General features: G+C 26.0%; 3 protein-coding genes across 5 annotated transcripts in view; all 3 read left to right on the forward strand.

Annotated features, from left to right (window-relative positions):
- LOC106793150 (fatty-acid amide hydrolase 2-like) overlaps positions 1-6,098 on the forward strand; it is a 6,743-nt gene extending 645 nt beyond the window's left edge. For both annotated transcript variants that reach the window (XM_014759836.1, XM_014759835.1), the window contains exons 2-11: positions 913-1,089; positions 1,230-1,449; positions 2,141-2,358; positions 2,671-2,782; positions 3,334-3,491; positions 4,210-4,353; positions 4,583-4,684; positions 4,791-4,958; positions 5,510-5,692; positions 5,801-6,098. In XM_014759836.1, coding sequence (XP_014615322.1) covers positions 994-1,089; positions 1,230-1,449; positions 2,141-2,358; positions 2,671-2,782; positions 3,334-3,491; positions 4,210-4,353; positions 4,583-4,684; positions 4,791-4,958; positions 5,510-5,692; positions 5,801-5,998 — 1,599 coding nt within the window. In that variant the 5' untranslated portion in view covers positions 913-993 and the 3' untranslated portion in view covers positions 5,999-6,098. The remainder of the gene's footprint in view (positions 1-912; positions 1,090-1,229; positions 1,450-2,140; positions 2,359-2,670; positions 2,783-3,333; positions 3,492-4,209; positions 4,354-4,582; positions 4,685-4,790; positions 4,959-5,509; positions 5,693-5,800) is intronic.
- Positions 6,099-6,384: 286 nt separating this feature from the next.
- Positions 6,385-8,533, forward strand: LOC106793151 (AP-1 complex subunit mu-1-like). Of its 2 annotated transcripts, none has more exons than XM_014759837.1 (2): positions 6,385-6,615; positions 6,915-8,533. In XM_014759837.1, exon 2 carries the CDS (start codon positions 6,932-6,934, stop codon positions 8,198-8,200), a length of 1,269 nt encoding a protein of 422 aa, XP_014615323.1. In that variant the 5' UTR covers positions 6,385-6,615; positions 6,915-6,931; the 3' UTR covers positions 8,201-8,533. The 2 variants fall into 2 exon arrangements, with proteins under 2 accessions (XP_014615323.1, XP_014615324.1); XM_014759838.1 differs by lacking the exon at positions 6,385-6,615 and adding an exon at positions 6,657-6,774.
- A 2,263-nt stretch (positions 8,534-10,796) lies between these two features.
- LOC106793157 (fatty-acid amide hydrolase 2-B-like) lies at positions 10,797-18,401 on the forward strand. Its single transcript, XM_014759845.1, has 10 exons — positions 10,797-11,004; positions 14,351-14,530; positions 14,791-15,010; positions 15,190-15,407; positions 16,206-16,317; positions 16,436-16,734; positions 17,466-17,558; positions 17,666-17,818; positions 17,947-18,129; positions 18,254-18,401. Exons 1-10 carry the CDS (start codon positions 10,927-10,929, stop codon positions 18,347-18,349), a joined length of 1,632 nt encoding a protein of 543 aa, XP_014615331.1. The 5' UTR covers positions 10,797-10,926; the 3' UTR covers positions 18,350-18,401.
- Positions 18,402-19,143: the final 742 nt, after the last annotated feature.

A 19,143-nucleotide genomic window follows, 5' to 3' on the forward strand; every position in this document is an offset into this window, starting at 1 on the left:
AAAAAAAAAAAAAAATAAAGGAAGACGATAAAAAAGAATAAGTCAATGACTTTTTTATCCTTTAATATGTAAATTTAATTTTTGTTTTACAATTTCTGAACAAGTTTAACAAATATACTTAATAAAAGATTATATATATTTTTAGTTAAAAAATATCCCTTTTTTGGACAAAATTTCTATCAAAATAGAACTTGATTATTATGTTTATGCATTCCTCAAAAACCGGTCTTCGAACTACGATTTATTAAATTTGTCTTAAATACCGGGTGTCCAAAATTCAAGATTTCTTAAATACTAGGTGTCTCAAAAAAATGTTACCACATTTTGCAAGCTTGAAACACTTAATCCATTGATATAATAATTTTTTCCCCTTTTTAAATCGAAATAACTTGTATCATGTTATATACCACTCAATAAATAATTTATTTAGCTGTAAACTGATATAAAATATTTCATGTTATCTTTTGATTGAAAGCTCGATCAAATAGAAAAATATTTCGTTGATTCAAATCGTGTCTGATTGACAGTTTTATATGAATCGTCCTGCCAGCCAGCCGGCTGTGTATGCCGAAGAGTTCAAAAATATTGACATATTGAAATAACATTAATAAAGACTTAAAACAATGAAAATGTCTTAACATTTTATTGCGATACTCTGTAGAAATGTTCATAATCATGTTTATACAAAAAATAAAAACATATTGGCCAAATTCGTTTCTTTGTTTTTGTGTTTTTTTTTCTCATTAAGTAATTTATAAACAATAATATAACATATCTTAAATGAGAATAAACGAAAGTTTCAAGGATATTTCCAAATTATTCTATACATTAAGATTCGATAAAATATTTCTTCGAAATTTGAATTAACGAAATTGTATTAATTCTTTTTTTTTTGTTTTGGTTTTTTTTCAGACAATAATCCATCCGTTAGTACAATGTATTTTAAGAGCATTTATATTCATTTTATATTTGATAACGTATCCAATAATTAGAATGCGACTTAAAAAACGTCAATATTGTCCTCCTGTGATAAATAATATATTATTTTGGCCAGCTACTGAAATTGCTGTCAAAATTCGTACCAAGCAGGTAAATTATTATTTAGATTTGTTTTTTTTTTTTTTTTCAGTATATTACATAATAAATATAATTAATCATTGAAGAAATAAAATATGATAATTTCGTGTTTGGAAGAAAAATCTAAGGATTGTTATTCAAATTGTGTGCAGATCACTAGCGAGGAAGTTGTATCGATATTCATCGCTCGTTGTAAGGAAGTCAATCCTATATTGAATGCCATCGTAGAAAACAATTTTGAAAAAGCGATAATACAAGCTCGCATGGTAGATCAATTTTTAAAAGAAACTAGTATTAGTGAGATGAATCTTGAACAGGATATGCCATTACTTGGAGTTCCTGTAACAGTTAAAGCGAGTATTGCTGTTAAAGGTAAAAATGATGTTTTTCTTTTTGGAGTCTGGATTACAAATGCATTATTTTTCTTATTTCAATGTTAATTCGTATACGTGAGTTAAATCATAGAAATCTTAGATCTTACCCGAAATAATTACACGTTTTAGCAAAATTGATCTATTTTTGATTGATTATACATTGCAATAAAAAAAAGTTCGAAGAAATTTTCTATTTTTTGTTTTTAAGGTCATCCAAAGGTCATAGTATACTATATCATTGAATTCGTATTAATATGGGCTATAATACTGTCAAGTGTTTCTTCGAACTTTTTTTTTTATTGCAATGTATAGACAATCAAAAACAGATCAAATATTGTTTAAAGTATTTTTTTGTCAAGTTATCGCAAGTATTTGAAAAATCGTGACTAGAGTTATGTGGGACACCCTGTATATATATAATATATATAATTGCATTCTAAACGGGATCACTCGTTGCACAAGACTCAAATTGGTTCGAGGTTGCTTTTTTATGCAATTGAATTGTATTTTTTCTATTCTTTTGTTCACATCACGTTGCTTTATTATATTTTTGTTCAATCAACGAATACTATTTTCTAATTATAACGCAATAGGAAAATAAACAGAAAGAGATTTGTGCAAAGTTTGGTATGTTTAATAAATATATTATGTAAATATACAATAAAAATATTAGATTATTTAAATTATAGATTTTTGTTACGCTGTTGGAGAGGTAAGTCAAAAACACGTCAAGGCCGAAAACGATGCACTCGTAGTAGCAAATCTTCGTCGAGACGGTGCTATTATTTTATTAACGAGTAATGTACCGGAATATTGTATGTCCTGGGAAACTATGAACAATATCACTGGTAGAACATTAAATCCTTATGATACACGAAGAACACCAGGTGGTTCGACGGGTGGCGAGGTTTGCGTTTCTATTTATTGTTTTTTATTATTATTATATATATTATATTATTTATTATATTACATTATTTATTATATTATATTATTTATTATATTATATTATTTGTTATATTATATTATATTATATTATTTTACTTTTTTTTTTTGTAGAAGCTCAAAACTTTTCAACCCCATTTATGTAGATTTAACATTAATATAATTTGTTTTTATGTTAATTTTCTTTCTCTATTACGTGATGAAATTAGAATTAAAAAAAATAATAAAAACAGATTTTTACGTTGAAATAAATTTTATTTATATTTTTTGTTGTCAGGGTGCACTTATAAGTAGCGCTGCTTCTGTGATTGGTGTTGCATCTGATGTGGCTGGATCAGCAAGATTGCCTGCTATGTTTTGCGGTGTTTTTGGTCACAAACCATCATCCAGTAAGAAAAAGCTCGTATTGTTATTTTCTTTTTTTATAATTTATACAACAGAATATAAAAAAAGATATATGTATTTATTTATTTATAAATAACAATATATAATATATACTTCTTTGTTTTAATCCAAAAACAGACGTAGATATTATCAAAGCGTAATTATTTTCATTTTGTTATTTAAATATTAAATAAATATGTTACATATAAGAATATTGCATAATTTAAAGTTATTGAAACGAAAGTTGATTTAAATAATTTTAATACGTTGTTAAGAGCGTGATAGCGAAAAATTTCAATATTCTGTTTGATAAATTTCATCTTCGATTTTATTTTTCTAACGTTTTCGAAAAACGTTAAAATTATTATTATAACTTGCTAGATATGTACAAGTTTCTTTTTTTTTTTTTTAAATACAGCATAAGTTACAGATTTTGTATAGTATTAATAATATATCATATATAGAGTGTCCTATAACTGATGGTACAAAGTATCAAAGAGTGATAATAATTTATACTATTTCACAATATTCAATCTTTAATGATAGAATTTATTAGATTGGGTTTCATCCATGGGTCATAAACCAGTTGCGATAAACAAAACATGGAATTCTATTTTTACGATTTCTGTAATGACAAGATACGCTGTTGACATACCTCTGATACTAAAAAGTATTGCAACATGTGACGAATGCAAAAAATATCTTAACACCAAGGTATGCATTTATCATAATTATATTAAGCATAATTTTCATGAGATGCATTTAAGAGTGCTAATGAATCATAATTATTTTTTTTTATAATTAATTACTTGCATTTAAAGTCTTCTATTATATCATTATTCAATTCGTAATTACTTATTATATAAACGTACACATGTTCCTCAACGTCGATGCCATGCAATTGACCTATTTGTTAAGATCACTGATGCAATAGCAATTGAAAAGTAGGTGGTCATCGAGTGTGTGTAATACTTTAGAAAATAATTTCTAAATTCAACTTTAATTTCGTATTGATGTATATTCATACGTACTTTCACCTTTCCTTTTTTCGATCGTCTAAGAATATTTCACGTGATTGAACAACGGTAATTTCACCTTCTCTGATTTGTTTAGTTATAAAGAACAAAATATGGAGTGAGTAGAATATCAATGCAATTGGTATAAACTTATTTATCAACGAATTAATTGATCGTTTGAGTACCAAGCAAGCAGCGCAATCGCTGTTTAGATTTTATGTCAAAACATCTCAGAATATTTGAACGCTATGAACAAGATAAACGCTATTACGCGGTTCGCCATTTTTCAACAATATTTTTTTAATAATCCCTGGGAGATTCAATCGGATAAATTCATAAATTTAATGTATAATAGTTTGTTTTTTTTTAATGTGTAATTAAATGTATTAAATACAGTTTTTATGTTATTTCCACAGGTAGATATAAACAAAATCAAGGTTTATTATATCACTGATGAATTATCAGCGATATTGTGTTCACCAATTGACGAAGAAATCAAAGTTGCTATTAGAAATGTTGTAGAACATTTAAATTCGACTTTTGGGTGTCCAATTAAACAAGTTGGTTATTATATTATTATTATTATTATATAGTTGTATTTTTAAGAATATTACAACATTTTTCTACGGAATAATTCAAAATTATTCCTATTTTTTGTGATAATTTTTAATATTGAAAATGTGTCGTTAACAAATGTAAATGTTGTAAATATTATCTAAATATAAGCATAAATGCTTGTATATTAAATATGTTAATTAGATTAAAAAATAATGAACATTTTTATTATAGTTGAAATTACAAAATATGAAATATGCGTTTGAAATAACAGCTGTTATTCCTTCTGAAGTAGATAAGTTGGAAACCATTTATAATTTAGGAGATGGTTCGAAGGTTAGTATAAATAAATATTTATATAATTAATGCACATGTTTGTAATGATTTTTTAATGATACAATAAAAATAATATATATATATATTACAAATGTGTTATGTGCAGCCATGGAAAAGTGTATTCATCGTTCTGTTGAAACGATTATTTAGACTTAATTTACACACATCGACAAGCATAATATACGGATTTATCTTTAGAATCTTAAAAATGTTACCATCGTGGTATCATAAAGCTGTTACGAAAAAACGTGATGTACTTAAGAAAGAATTGAAAGTAAGTGTTAAGTATTAAAGAATATACTAATTATATTAGTATTTACTAGTTATATATTATATGATATTTATACAGTATTCCGTAATTGGGGTGGTACAAGCGAGCAGTATATGATTCTACACTTTTGACTTAATTTTTTATGTAGAATCACCTTCTGCTCGCTTATACTACTAGTTACAGGAACTTCTATATATATGTATATATGTTACCGTCATAGCCGGAAATCCGCCATTGCTAATAATTCCTTAGCATTCTCATCAATGCAAAGAGCATTCTGATGAAGTCGGAAACAGAAGAATTCTTACAGTTATTCCTAAGCGTTGAACATAATGCTTTGATATTCTATAGAATAACAAATTACTATTTAAACAACGTTGAAAAGAATACATTCTCGAGCACAGACACACACAGCCATACGCAACTTCATCGGAAGGCTCTTTGCATTGATGAGAATGCCGAGGAATTACCAGCAATGGCGGATTTCCGGCTATGACGGTAACGTATATATATATATATATGTATTTACAATTTTATATTTTTGTTTATTTTAGGAAATTTTAGATTCGAATTCTGTTTTGATTTGCCCGACTTTTAATTCATGTGCTTATTATCATTCAGAAATGTACACCAATATTTTGAATATTGGTTATATGACTATTTTTAATGCGTTGAGTTTTCCTGTAACACAATGTCCAATGGGTTTAAATAGCAAGGGTTTACCCATAGGTTTGCAGGTATTTTAATATTATTTTGTTATATTTTCTTTTTTATAGATACATGTATCTGTAAAAATTAATAATATTATAACGTTTTTTTTATTTTACTTTTTCGATTTAAATTAGTTGGTCGCTAACGATAAATGCGATAATTTAACCATCACATTGGCTAAAGAGATTGAAAACAAATTCGGTGGTTGGCAATTACCACCAAGTAATACTAATAAAGATAATGATATCGAACTTGATAATGGTTATACGGATTCTAATTCCAAAATTACCAGGAAAATGAATAAAATATCGTCGACAAATAATATCAAATAATAACAAAGATGCTGTATTATAGATTGTAGAATATATTGTTGAATATTATAATTGCTATGTTATTTTATATATAAAAAAAAAATATATGATAATTGAATCTCTCTCTTTATTTACAAAAAATTATATTTTTTTTATACTTATATAAATTTACATATCAAAATATGTATAGATTTAAGATTTCTATTGTGTAAAAATTTGTTAAATATATTTTAATACTTTCAAAAAAATGGTGATTATATATATATAATCTATTCTAATATAATAGAAATCATTTATATTTTTATATTTGTATTTTTGTGATATATATTTATATTTAGATAGAAATCTATGAAGAATCATATTTAAATGTTTAAAAATATTATATATATAGATAACATCGATCTATCGACAAATCGTGACAACTTTGAGATATCGATTTTGTCCAATATCGATTATGTTCACGCTGATAGTTGATCGTGTCACACAGTGAATAGGTATATAGAACAAGAGGATAATGTAAAACTTCTTTTTTTTTCAATTCTTTTAAAAGCTGTATATATGTATCATCTATATATGTATAACTTTTTTTTTCGATATAAAGAATTAAGAAGTAATAAAATTATCAAAGAGATTACAGTGTAAGTGTGAACAATGATACATAATTTGATCGATTAATATCGAGTCCAGTTGTTACTGTCAAACAAAATGTTGGGGAGATTTATTTTGTTTATATATTTAGTTTTTATTATTATTTTATAGTAAATATTTTCATAATTTGAGATTTGTTGAAGACAAGTGTAATGTTGTTTCTATTTATTAATATATTTCTTGTAATTTAAGAATTTATCTTTTCTTATGTTGTACACACATAACCTATATCTTATTACTTGAATGCATGAAAACATTTTTTTATAGTATTACTTGTATTTGATTTTAGTTAAACGTCGTTTCAAGATGTCTATCTCAGCGATATACATATTGGATGTGAAGGGTAAGGTTTTGATTTCACGTAATTATCGTGGAGATGTTGAAAATGGAATAATAGAGAAATTTATGTCTTTGGTAATGGAACGAGAAGAAGAAGGCAATCTTACACCTATTATTCAAACATTAGATTGTGCATACGCTTATATTAAATACAATAATCTTTATATTGTTTCTACAACAAGGAAAAATGCTAACATTTCTTTGGTATTTGTGTTTTTGCATAAAGTTGTACAAGTAATGCAAGAATATTTTAAAGAATTGGAAGAGGAAAGTATAAGGGATAATTTTGTAGTTATTTATGAATTACTCGATGAGTTATTGGATTTTGGTTATCCTCAAACCACCGATAGCAAGATATTACAAGAATATATCACGCAGGAGGGACATAAACTAGAAATACAACCTAGAATCCCGATGGCTGTGACCAATGCTGTATCATGGAGATCGGAAGGTATTAAATATCGCAAGAACGAAGTATTTTTGGATGTAATTGAATCTGTTAATCTTCTTGCTAATGCCAATGGAAACGTATTGAGTTCTGAAATCGTTGGTGCCATCAAAATGAGAGTTTATTTATCTGGAATGCCAGAATTAAGACTCGGCCTCAACGATAAAGTATTATTTGAATCAACTGGACGTGGAAAGTCTAAGTCGGTCGAATTGGAAGATGTTAAATTTCATCAATGCGTTAGACTATCTAGATTTGAAAATGACAGAACTATTTCATTCATACCACCGGATGGAGAATTTGAATTAATGTCTTATAGGTTGAATACTCATGTTAAACCATTGATATGGATTGAGTCGGTAATAGAAAGGCATGCACATAGTAGAGTTGAGTACATGATAAAAGCTAGATCTCAATTTAAACGTCGATCAACCGCTAACAATGTTGAGATTGTAATACCAGTACCAAATGATGCAGATTCTCCTAAATTTAAAACAACTATTGGTAGTGTCAAATACTCTCCTGAACAAAGCGCTATTACTTGGTTCATCAAATCCTTCCCTGGAGGCAAAGAATATTTAATGAGAGCACATTTCGGTCTACCATCCGTAGTTGGAGAAGACGTAGAAGGTAAACCACCAATTCAAGTGAAATTTGAAATTCCTTATTTCACAACTTCTGGGATTCAAGTACGATATTTGAAAATTATTGAGAAGAGCGGTTACCAAGCATTACCATGGGTGCGTTACATTACACAAAATGGTGATTATCAATTGAGAACGAATTAGTTTGAACAGTTAAATGGAAATATTTCAAATAACGATAAATTGAGAATTTAAATGTTTAAACAGATTATTTTTTTTTTAAAAAACCCACGTGTGAATATTCTGTTTTGGAAGTGAAAGTAACATTTTCTTAAATTGATTAGAGATTTCCATAGTTTAATCAATTGAGAGAACAATTTAAATGTTTTTAACATTGTGAAAAAATTGTTTATAGATACGCGACGTTACTCAATCTTATTTCATCTTGTCAAATCGTAACAGAAAGAGTACTTTAAATATTTACGAATACTTAAAATATTTTAAGTGTTCCAACCCTGCTGTTAATATTTAAATATCGAGTAAATTTTATTTTTTGTATATACGATTAAACTCATTTATTAATCATTATGAAAAATTGTAAATATAACGTACGGATTAAATTAAGCATAATATTAAGAATTAAAATGAAGAATGTCCTATAGTATTTGTATTTGTTGTTAATTATAATATTAGTACGAGTAACTGTATATTAATATTAAATTAGAAAACGTTATACTAATATAGTACGTTATACTAATATAGTAATTTATATATTAATATATATATTAAAGTAAACGAGGTTATACTAATTATATTTCCAATGAAAAATATATGATTTATCAGTATATATAAGAGATTATTATTTGAAATTACTTTAAATATATAAAAAGCTAATATAAAAAAATTTACATACATATATATATTTTACACATAGTATATCTCAACTTAGCTATTGGGGCCAATAAATTTAAAAATTTTTCTACATGAACTAAGTAGTTATAAAACAAAAAAAGAAGTTTTTGTAGTAAATTATAATTATTGTGGTGTTTAACAAATTAAATATACAGGGTGAGTCCGCTAACGTTGGTACCATAAATATTTTTGTTCTTTGTGAAGATACGTCAAATGTTTTAAGGAAAAAGTTGAATGATTCAATGGGGCGGCTCACACGATGCTAAAGTATTTTTGTTTATAAGTCATATTTTTTAAGGATATTAAGGTCTCTTTTTTTTTTTAAATAAATCCATCATTTTTCTAAAATGATAGTGCTTTTCATATAATTAGCGCATTTCTTTTCTTCTTCTTCATTTTATTAGGACTTTGTCCTGTTATAATAGCTTTTTTTTATTGCTATTTCTAGGAGTGATTTATCGATATTTGATTAGTTCCTAAGTCCGCTAAATAGGTGAGTGTTCATCTAGGTTTAGGGAGGTAGGATCGATTTTTTAGCTCTACCGATGAGTCGTTAGCAGTCGGTCCAAAAGAAAACGAAACCCTTATACATTGCCCAGTTAGGCAATATGCAACTAGCCAGACTTGTAAACATCGGATTTGTTTGCGCAAAAAATGTTATTGTGATAGAATAAATTATTGTTTTCGTAATCAGTTTATTAAGGATGATTTATTGGAAATATATTTGTGACTGCTAAACGCAAAACTGGATTTATTACTAAACGCGAATATTTGCATTGCTAGTAGCACCTTTTAACAATTCGGAAATGTATTCATATTTCTCACATTTCCTAAAAATTCTTCCTAAAATATTTCATTCTAAACCTGCTATCTTTTGATATGATAAAGAACAAACGATTCTGATTTTGTATGGTAATCTCTACGAATATCTGTCTTAATATAATATACGATAAGTAACAATAGACCCTACATAATATTACACCGGCGTAAGGTAAGTTTTAATTTCTACAAGTGCCCATAGTATAGCGGTGTGCATAATTTCAACAACCCGCGCATAAAAATCCGCATACAAAAAGGTGTTTCATTAGTTAAAAAGAAAAATTGTTTTGCTCTTTGCATGATTTTCAATATAATTCAGGTATAAAACGTTCCGTTCTAAACCTGTTTATCTTTCGATACGATAGGGAACAACAGATACAGATTTTCCGATAGCGACAAGAATTCTTCTGTTTCCGACTCTATCAAAAGGCGCTTTGCATTGATGACAATGTCGAGGAATTACTAGCAATGGCGGATTTCCGGCTATGACAGTAACATATACACTATATACGATTCACTCTCACATAATAACTACATATATTCATTTTTATTTATTTATTTAATTATTATTTTAGTAAAAAATACATTTAGAATATTTCTATTATTATATAAATATTAGAAATTATATATATTTAAATTGAAATTATTTGAATGCATTTTCTACTTATTGTTAAATAAGATAATATTAACTTGCAATTTTTACAAGTGCAATTTAACGCAATAAATATCGCAAAAAAATTGATTCAATTATAGGAGTCAGAAAAAAGGAATAAAAAAATGATATAAAACAAATAATTATTTATAATGATTGTTTTCTGATTAGAAGTGGTGGTAGTTAAATCGTCAGTCGTAGTATAGTCTTGAGTATCGTTAAAAATAGTGTTCTGTCTGTATTGTGGTGTGTGACGAGCAAGACATGGAATCACATGGAGAGAAATTTATAACCTGGATATATTTCTTTTAGTTTTTTACTTCGATACTGATCATACCAATAACGGAATTAAGTAACTAAAATAAAAATAAAAACGATCTCTTTTTGTTTACTTTTAACTTAAAAATTCTTCTTAACTTCCGTGTTTTTACATTTTGTTTGCTTTTCCTTGTTAAATATATCTTACAGGAATTTGTTTATTTTCTAAATAAGTTAAAACAGGAAAAAGTAGAAACGTTGAAACGTCAGCGTCGAAATTTGTTGTTGTATGCACCGAAACGGGCAAATACAAAGTGGTGTAATAAAAAAATTGAGACAACGATTTTATACAAGTGTCACAATTTTGGTAAGTATTCATATATGAGTTAGATTTTTTAATTATTAATAATTTTTCTTTCCATGGTTATATTTAAGGCACATAAGGTCTTTTCTTTTTGTAAAGTAATATTTATTTAGAAAATTCGGAAGGTTTAACAGAAAATAGAAAAACTTTTTTAGAAAATCATTTCTTATCAAAATTATAATTTAAGTTTTAAAATGATTTATTAAATGATTTTTGAACATTAATATCGTAGACTAAATATGGTAAATTATCTAAAAATTTATATCTTCTTCTACAATCAATTAGCATATCTTTCGATTAGAATTCATGAAAACTAATTTATTATACAAACAAAAAACGGATATAATTAGCATTAGCACTCGTCATGCGTTGAGTATATGCCATTTGTGCAAAAATAAAATTAAAGATTATTTGTAAGTGCAAAGTCATTGATCAAACGTTTTAAATCAGATCGATTATTCGTATAAAAGTAAAAGTCTTTTTCTCGCTTTTTGCATTGACGTAATTTATTGTAATTGTATTTTTTGATGAATTAAGATTGTCTATTAAAATTGTTTTTTTCCTTTTTTTTTTACAAATAATTTGCATATTTTTACGTGAAATTATCTACGTGAAATTGTAGATAGAATTATTCAATTTTGTTTTCGTCTTTTCGTTTGTAAGAATGCACTTTAATGCATTGTGGATTTCTTATGTGAGTTAATGCACTTAACGAAGAAATTCTCTCGAAAGATTTCACTTTTACGAGTACGAAGAAAATCTTTTCTCTCTCCTTTTACTTTTAGTTTAATTTAAAAGCAGATAGTTATGTTATACTCGTATTACATATACAAAAGATTTACATAAAACGTAAATTAATGCTATTTTATTTTAGCAAATTTTGTGAAAAATTCAAGTTTGAGGGAGAAAGCAATTAAATAAATAAACAAATAAAAGAAATCTTTCTTTTTGTTTAATAAGAGAATAAAATATAAATATATTTTTTGATTTTATAAAATAGTTTACTAGTATTAACAATAATTTAATATTTTGAATAAATGAAAAAAAAAGAAGTTTTGATATATAATTAAATTTAAATGAAATAAAACTAGATGTTCTAAAAAATATATTTAATTGCAAATTATCAATATAATTCGTTCAACATTGTCAAAGAAAGAAAGAATAGATTAAGTTTTTTTTACCTCGTAATAATTACGTATTTTATGAGGCATCTATGTTTTTTATTTACACGTGCAAAAATAATGGTGAAAAAAGAAAAAGAAAGAAAACAAGAACCGAAGGAATGACTACAAAATACGTAATACTACTTATTAAAATGCTTCAGGGAAATACATTGACAAACACAGTTAATTCACGTATAGATATTCTTTTATCGTGCTATTTTATATAGCATTGAATACGTGAGTCGATAAGAAATGGTCTTTTCAAACTAATTCTTATTCCATCGTTGTTATTATATAATGGATGACCGCCCACCAATTTATACGTGCAACGGATACAATTTCACAAATATTTTTATTTCAGATTTTCCTTGAGAAAATTTGTCAATACTTAGTTTTTTTTTCAACTTTAGTTTATTACAAGTCATTAAAAACAAATCGTAAATATTATGAAATGCGAAAATTATACAGAAATTAATTTTACGATTAAAAAATTATAAAAATATGTCATTACTCTTAAGATTTATCGATAAACATTAGAATGATATTAATTTCTCTAGATCCTTCTGATAAAGCATCTTTTATCTCCTTGAATTTTTTCATTGAATTTCATTACTTTGGTAAAGCTTGCAATGATCGACGATGACGAATATTTCGAAAAACAATGCTATTTTGGAACTTTGTCCAACTGTCTTACTTTGAGATATTTAACTATATCTGAAATATCAAAAGAAAGAAGTTTTACAAACACTCTTATAAATCAGATTAAATATTATGTTCTATATATATATTATTTGGTATAATTTAACTTTTATTTATACAATATGTTAAAAATATAGATTTATGTTTGTTCATTTCGTTATATTTTGCATTTCATTATCATATTCATTTGAGTTATTCTTACGCAATTGCAACTGTTTGAACCATGAATAGTAAGTTTTTTGATTGATGAGTGTGAATGTGTGTAATAGATTGATTAATGTTAATTTATTAATATTTGCAAAGCACAACAATTGTCAAGTTTATATTTTGATACATATCGATTAGAATTATTGTACACGTGTACGTATGTGTATGTGACTTAAAATATGCATTTCGAAAACTATAATCTCGACAAATCAGTTTCACGGTTGAAACAAGATCATTGCAAGATTTACGAGAGATGAGAAACTATTTTGAAAAAGTTTAAAGAATGTATCGAATTGTGTGTGATTAGAAAGAATATATTAAGCTTAAGTGTGTATCTGAGTATTTTAAGACTATGACGTCGGGTGACCTCACGCTAAGACCATGCAGAAACTATCGGGAAAATTTCGGTGTCACCATATTGGTTGGTTGTGAGGAAAAAAATTGGGCAAGTGTTGATAACACTATTGGAATGGACCCAAAAACAGGTTTAACTGTATATCTTTAAAATTTCGAAAGAGTTGAAGGACAGGATTGAGAGAACTCATGAGAAATGGTAATGAAATTATTAAAACTTGATGATTATGATTTCCCGAGAATCTTGAAAAACCGCGGGCGACTAGCGAAATGATCTGAGTCAATCCTACCTGCGCCAAATAAAATAAATCCGTTTAGATGTGCGGATGACATAGCGTTACAATAGTTTAGTGATCACAGCTAGTTGTGTTTATTATTGTAAGTATTGCATTAATTTGTTATGATCCATTATTCATTTTTATATTCATTATTTATATCTCAATAAATCGAATCCTACATTTATAAGTGGATTAGAAAGTTATTGTTGAAGTAAGAATTAATTTTGTTCTAATTATTATGATCTAAATTTATATAAATAATTTCGTAAGAAATTTGATAAAAAAAGTAAAAAAAAAATACCTTTAAACAATTTAGGTCTAACAATTGAGTGTCTTCAATAATAATAAGATAGAGTCCGAGAGTGGTTAATAATAGAATTTTATTTTTTACCGTATCATAATGAATTCCACGTTCTTTATTTTCTTCGACACTTTTGCGTTCCTTTTATGTTAATGTTATTTAATTACCCTACTCTCTCGCGTATATTTCGAAAAAGTTTGATCCATATTTATAGTTAAACAAATCAAGGAAAAAAGTATTTCGAAACGTATGTTTGTCTTACAACATTCGGGGACCGATCAATTATTACGTTACTGCCATTACACCTCATTTATTCTTTTGTATTTCTTTTTTTCTTATTGTTATAGCACAAATCGAAGATGAATATAATATTCGTTGGATCTTTCATTTTTAATATTCTATTCAAAATATTAAATTTTATTATGAAAAAGTTTAATCGTGAAAAACCACAACGAATTCCACCAAACAATAATGACTTGTTTGAATTGTCAGCAAGTGTATTGGCTAAAAAAATCAGATTGAGAGAAGTAAGCATTATCAAAATATAATATTTGTTCTTTTTAATTGATTATATAATAAATATACAATATAGTTCAATATCTATTATGCATTTTAATTTTTAAAAAATAAACTTCGTTTAACAAGATATATATTAGAAAGTTAATTAAAATTTAAGAAAATATTTTTTTCTAAATTATTATATTACAAAAATTCGATAAAAATAAATCATATTTATGCTAATACTTTGTTTACGTAAATAAATCTTTTTTCTTTTTTTTTTTTTGAGATTACAAGCCAAGAAGTAGTTAAAGCATACATCGAACGCATAAAACAAGTGAATCCTATTATAAATGCGGTTGTCGAGGATAGATTCGAAGAAGCCTTGGAAGAAGCAAAAATTTGCGATAAAAAAATCAAAGATGGGGAAATTACCAGCTCCGAAATGGAAAAACAAAAACCGCTTTATGGTGTACCTTTTACGGTTAAAGAATCGTGTATGCTCAAAGGTATGAAAAATACGAATCTTATTTATACATATTAACTATATATAGAATTATATATGAATGATAGTCAGTTAAAAATAATTTGCTTAGATAAATGTGCTTAAATTTTGTCATAAAATCTGTATTTGTATGTATCATTATTTATTAATTAATTTAAGATGAAAATAAATTTCTTTTATTAGGATTGAGTTACACAGGAGGTTCTTATGCTCGGAAAGGAATAAAAGCATTGGATAACGGAGAAGCAGTAGAATTAATGAGAAATGCTGGCGGTATACCTTTATGCGTTACCAATATTCCAGAATTATGTTCGGGATTTGATTCGTACAATCTTTTGTTTGGAAAAACTTACAATCCATATAATACTAGATGTACAGCTGGTGGTTCGTCTGGAGGAGAAGTATAAATAATATTTATAGATAATTGTATAATTGAATTTTATTACTTATTAATATCATTCACTCTTCGACTGTGTTTGAATTGTTTAATAATATATGTATTGATTATATTTACATTTTTACTAATTATAATTGATAACTTATAATTCATAATTCATCTATAATTGCATTAATTTAATTACATATTATTAAAAAATTAGGTGAAAAAAGATTTAATTGTATTAAATTAGAAAAGCTATAAGAGATTAAAAAACAAAATATATTAGGCATCTTGTTATTTTGTTATTGCTAATATAAATTTGTATACATTTTATATACCGTCTCTTTGACTTTTCATATTATATACAGAGTGTCTTTAACTGGCGGTACAAACGATAAGGAAGTGATTTTATTTGAAATATTAATTACAGGTCGAAAGTGTACAATAAAATTCGTTGAAAAATTTGTTGAGTGCTTGGCTTCAGTTTCAGCTCAACAGATTTCACTATTTTATTCTCGCATATTTCTAAGAACATTTTAGTGCTTAATAATATGTTTATAAACATTATTAGTGTGATGATGGAAGTTCAGTAAAGAGCACACGTTTTCGACAAATTTTCAAATGTATTTTTTCGAAAACAAAGTCTCTTGTATGAACAAATTTTATTTTACATTATCGACCTAATTTTTCATATAAAATTATCTCCTGCTCGTTTGTACAACCAGTTATAGGACACCCTGTATACAATTAAATATAATTATATAAAATTATATAAATATAATAAAAAATTATATATATATATGTTTAATTTGTTTAAAAGGGAGCACTAATAGGTTCAGGATGTTCTTTGATAGGAATCGGATCAGATTTAGCAGGATCGATAAGAATACCAGCCCTATTTAATGGCATCTTCGGGCATAAACCTTCGGCAGGTAATAAAATGTCTTTTTTGTATTTTCAAGGTGATCATCTTAATTGATAAATCAATGTTGGCGTTATCATTGAGCATCGTTAGTGTCTCATTTAAAACTTAGTTAATTATATTTCCAGGAATTGTCCCGTACAAAGATCATTTACCATTCATGGATGATGAAACATTTAAACAATATCTTGTAATTGGACCTCTTGCAAGATATGCTGAAGATTTACATTTAGCTATGAAAGTATTGTCTGTTAAATACAATCGAGATTTACATTTGGATGATCCAGTTGATTTAAAGAAATTGAATGTATATTATTTGGAAGATATTGGACATAAAATTGGTTTAATTGAAACTCAAGAAGAAATACAAACTTGTATTAGAGAAGCAGTTAAACATTTCAAATATTGCGGTTCAAAAGTTGAGGAAGTAAGAAAATTATTATTAATGACGTTGTATATTTAACATGTGATAGATTTTAATATAAGTACAGGATTGGTCGAAAGTTCTTAAATGATATTTAAAATAATTGTACAGAAAGTTGTATAGTATTACCAAAATTTATCATAGAATTTTCGGAAAAGAATAATATGGATTTTTAATCATTTAGAAACTTTTGTATTATCCTGTATTGTAAATCTCGAATGCTAAATATTTTCTTTTATTATAATTTTTTTGTTAGATTCTAATGAATCAAGAAAAAAAAAACAAGATTTTATGACCAAGCATATTCTGTTATATAATATATACTTCCATACTTTCGATAATAACTTCTTAGTTAGGATGAAGGATCTAACTAACGAAGCTTCAAACTTTCTCTCTATCGGTTTTACTATTTTATTTTATTTGAATATTTATGTTTATCTCTTCCAATGCGAATGCTCATTATTTTCATTGCTTTTCTAATTCTAAAAAAAAAAAAAAAAATGTACAGAGAATTCTAGAAGTCGTCTAACGTATAAATCATTCTATGCAAAACAATTATTATTTGTAATTGCACTGTTTTACATATTTTTTATATTTTTTATAGATGATCACAAACTATTTGTTAAATATATTTTAATTTAACTATTTGATTTTTATATTAATTCGATTATGTTATCTGTCAAATATATATTTATTCATTTAAATATTAATTTTTATTTGTTATATATTCATAGTATCCAGGATCTTTAACTAACATTTTCGATGCGGTTACGAGACAATTGTTATTGATAAAGATACCACTCCTATTGGATCCAAATGATTTCAAGGTAATCAGTGTATTGAGTTTATTTATTTATTTATTTCTTTTAACTATTAATGTTAATTAACAAAATACATTTATATTTATTTATATATCTTTCCGATTTTGAATTAGAATGAACAATCGGTGATATATGAATTACTAAAAACAGTGTTAGGTTGTTCGCAACATACGTTTGGAGTGGTCTTTGCTAAAATTATTATGAATATTAGTACTTATAAAGAATCTATAAAACAGGAGTTAAAAATCCAGTTTCAATACTTAACGGTAAATGATTATTATTATTATTATTCATTATTATGACTATATTTTTTATATTACGAATTATAATATTATAAATTTTATATTTTAATTAAACGTAGAATATTTATTGCAATGTTATTTTATTATTTTAGAATTTGTTAGGTGACAATGGTGTAATCATTTTACCCACATTTCCATTAACAGCACCTACAGGCAAATTAATACAGTTACTTATGGTAAATGGAATCAGTTGTACTCTATCGAATTGTTTTGGTTTTCCAGCAACTAATGTCCCCATGGGTTTTGATAAAAATGGTTTACCAATTGGTTTTCAGGTAATAATTTTATTTTGGTAATGTCTTTTTTCTTTTTTTTTATTATTTATTTATTTAATTATAATTTTCACAACTTATATTGTATCTTATTAAGATTATATTTATAAATATTTCATCGCATTAGGTAATCGCTGCTCCTTATCAAGATCGTTTATGTTTAGCACTAGCCAAAGAATTGGAAAAATCATTTGGTGGTTGGGTCCCACCTTATCGGTCTTAAAATATTTATATGATATTTATGTATATTTATATATATATATATAATCAAACCTTGGATTGCAAATAACTTAGTTTACGAATGCTCCACAAGACGAACAATGATTAACGAACAATGTCTTGCAATACGAGCAGTACTCTTGGCAGACGACAAGCGTATTCGTAGTATACGTAAAGTGTCAATTAATTTCTTTATTTTTTCGATTCTCCATTATGTATTTTTTTTTAACGAAAATCACTTTTTAATATACGAATGCTTTCGATTACTATTACATTTCTAGATTAAATTATATTTGCAATCCAAAGTTTCAATGCAGTTTTATATTTTATTTTTTATCATTTTGGAACAAAATACCTTTTTTATTTTATAAAATATAAGGAATGTGATATTTTCTAATTCGAAAATATTATAACATACGTATAAGTATAAATTATTGAAAAAGCTTTTTCATAATTTTTTTTGTAAGTTATTAAACATATTTTTCATTATTATTATTATTATTATTATTTAAGATAAGATTGTATAAGTTTTTTTCAAAAAACTTAGCAATTAATACAAAAAAATACAATAATCTTTTATCACGAGAAGATATTTTTTAATTTCAAATGAACATGTTAATGCACATTTTATTTTTATTTTTTTTTTTTTATTCTTTTCTGTTTTTTTCCCCTTTATTTTGCACAACCTAATACATCATAATGCATCTTGCTTTCCCACTTTTCCTACAAACTCAAGAAATGGATAATTTATACATAATGATAAATTCATAATTTTACAAGAACACGGAAAGTGTTCTA

This window comes from Polistes canadensis, unplaced genomic scaffold (genome assembly GCF_001313835.1).
Source record: "Polistes canadensis isolate GaletaPanama2010 unplaced genomic scaffold, ASM131383v1 scaffold_11, whole genome shotgun sequence".
Lineage (NCBI taxonomy): Eukaryota > Metazoa > Arthropoda > Insecta > Hymenoptera > Vespidae > Polistes > Polistes canadensis.

Excerpts from the sequence above, each read along its gene's own strand:
- LOC106793151 (XM_014759837.1), top strand. The coding sequence starts at position 6,932 with ATGTCTATCTCAGCGATATACATATTGGATGTGAAGGGTAAGGTTTTG.
- LOC106793157 (XM_014759845.1), top strand. The coding sequence starts at position 10,927 with ATGCACCGAAACGGGCAAATACAAAGTGGTGTAATAAAAAAATTGAGA. Across the intron at positions 17,819-17,946 it reads TCCAGTTTCAATACTTAACG|AATTTGTTAGGTGACAATGG; the intron begins GTAAATGATTAT and ends TTATTATTTTAG. Across the intron at positions 18,130-18,253 it reads GTTTACCAATTGGTTTTCAG|GTAATCGCTGCTCCTTATCA; the intron begins GTAATAATTTTA and ends TCATCGCATTAG.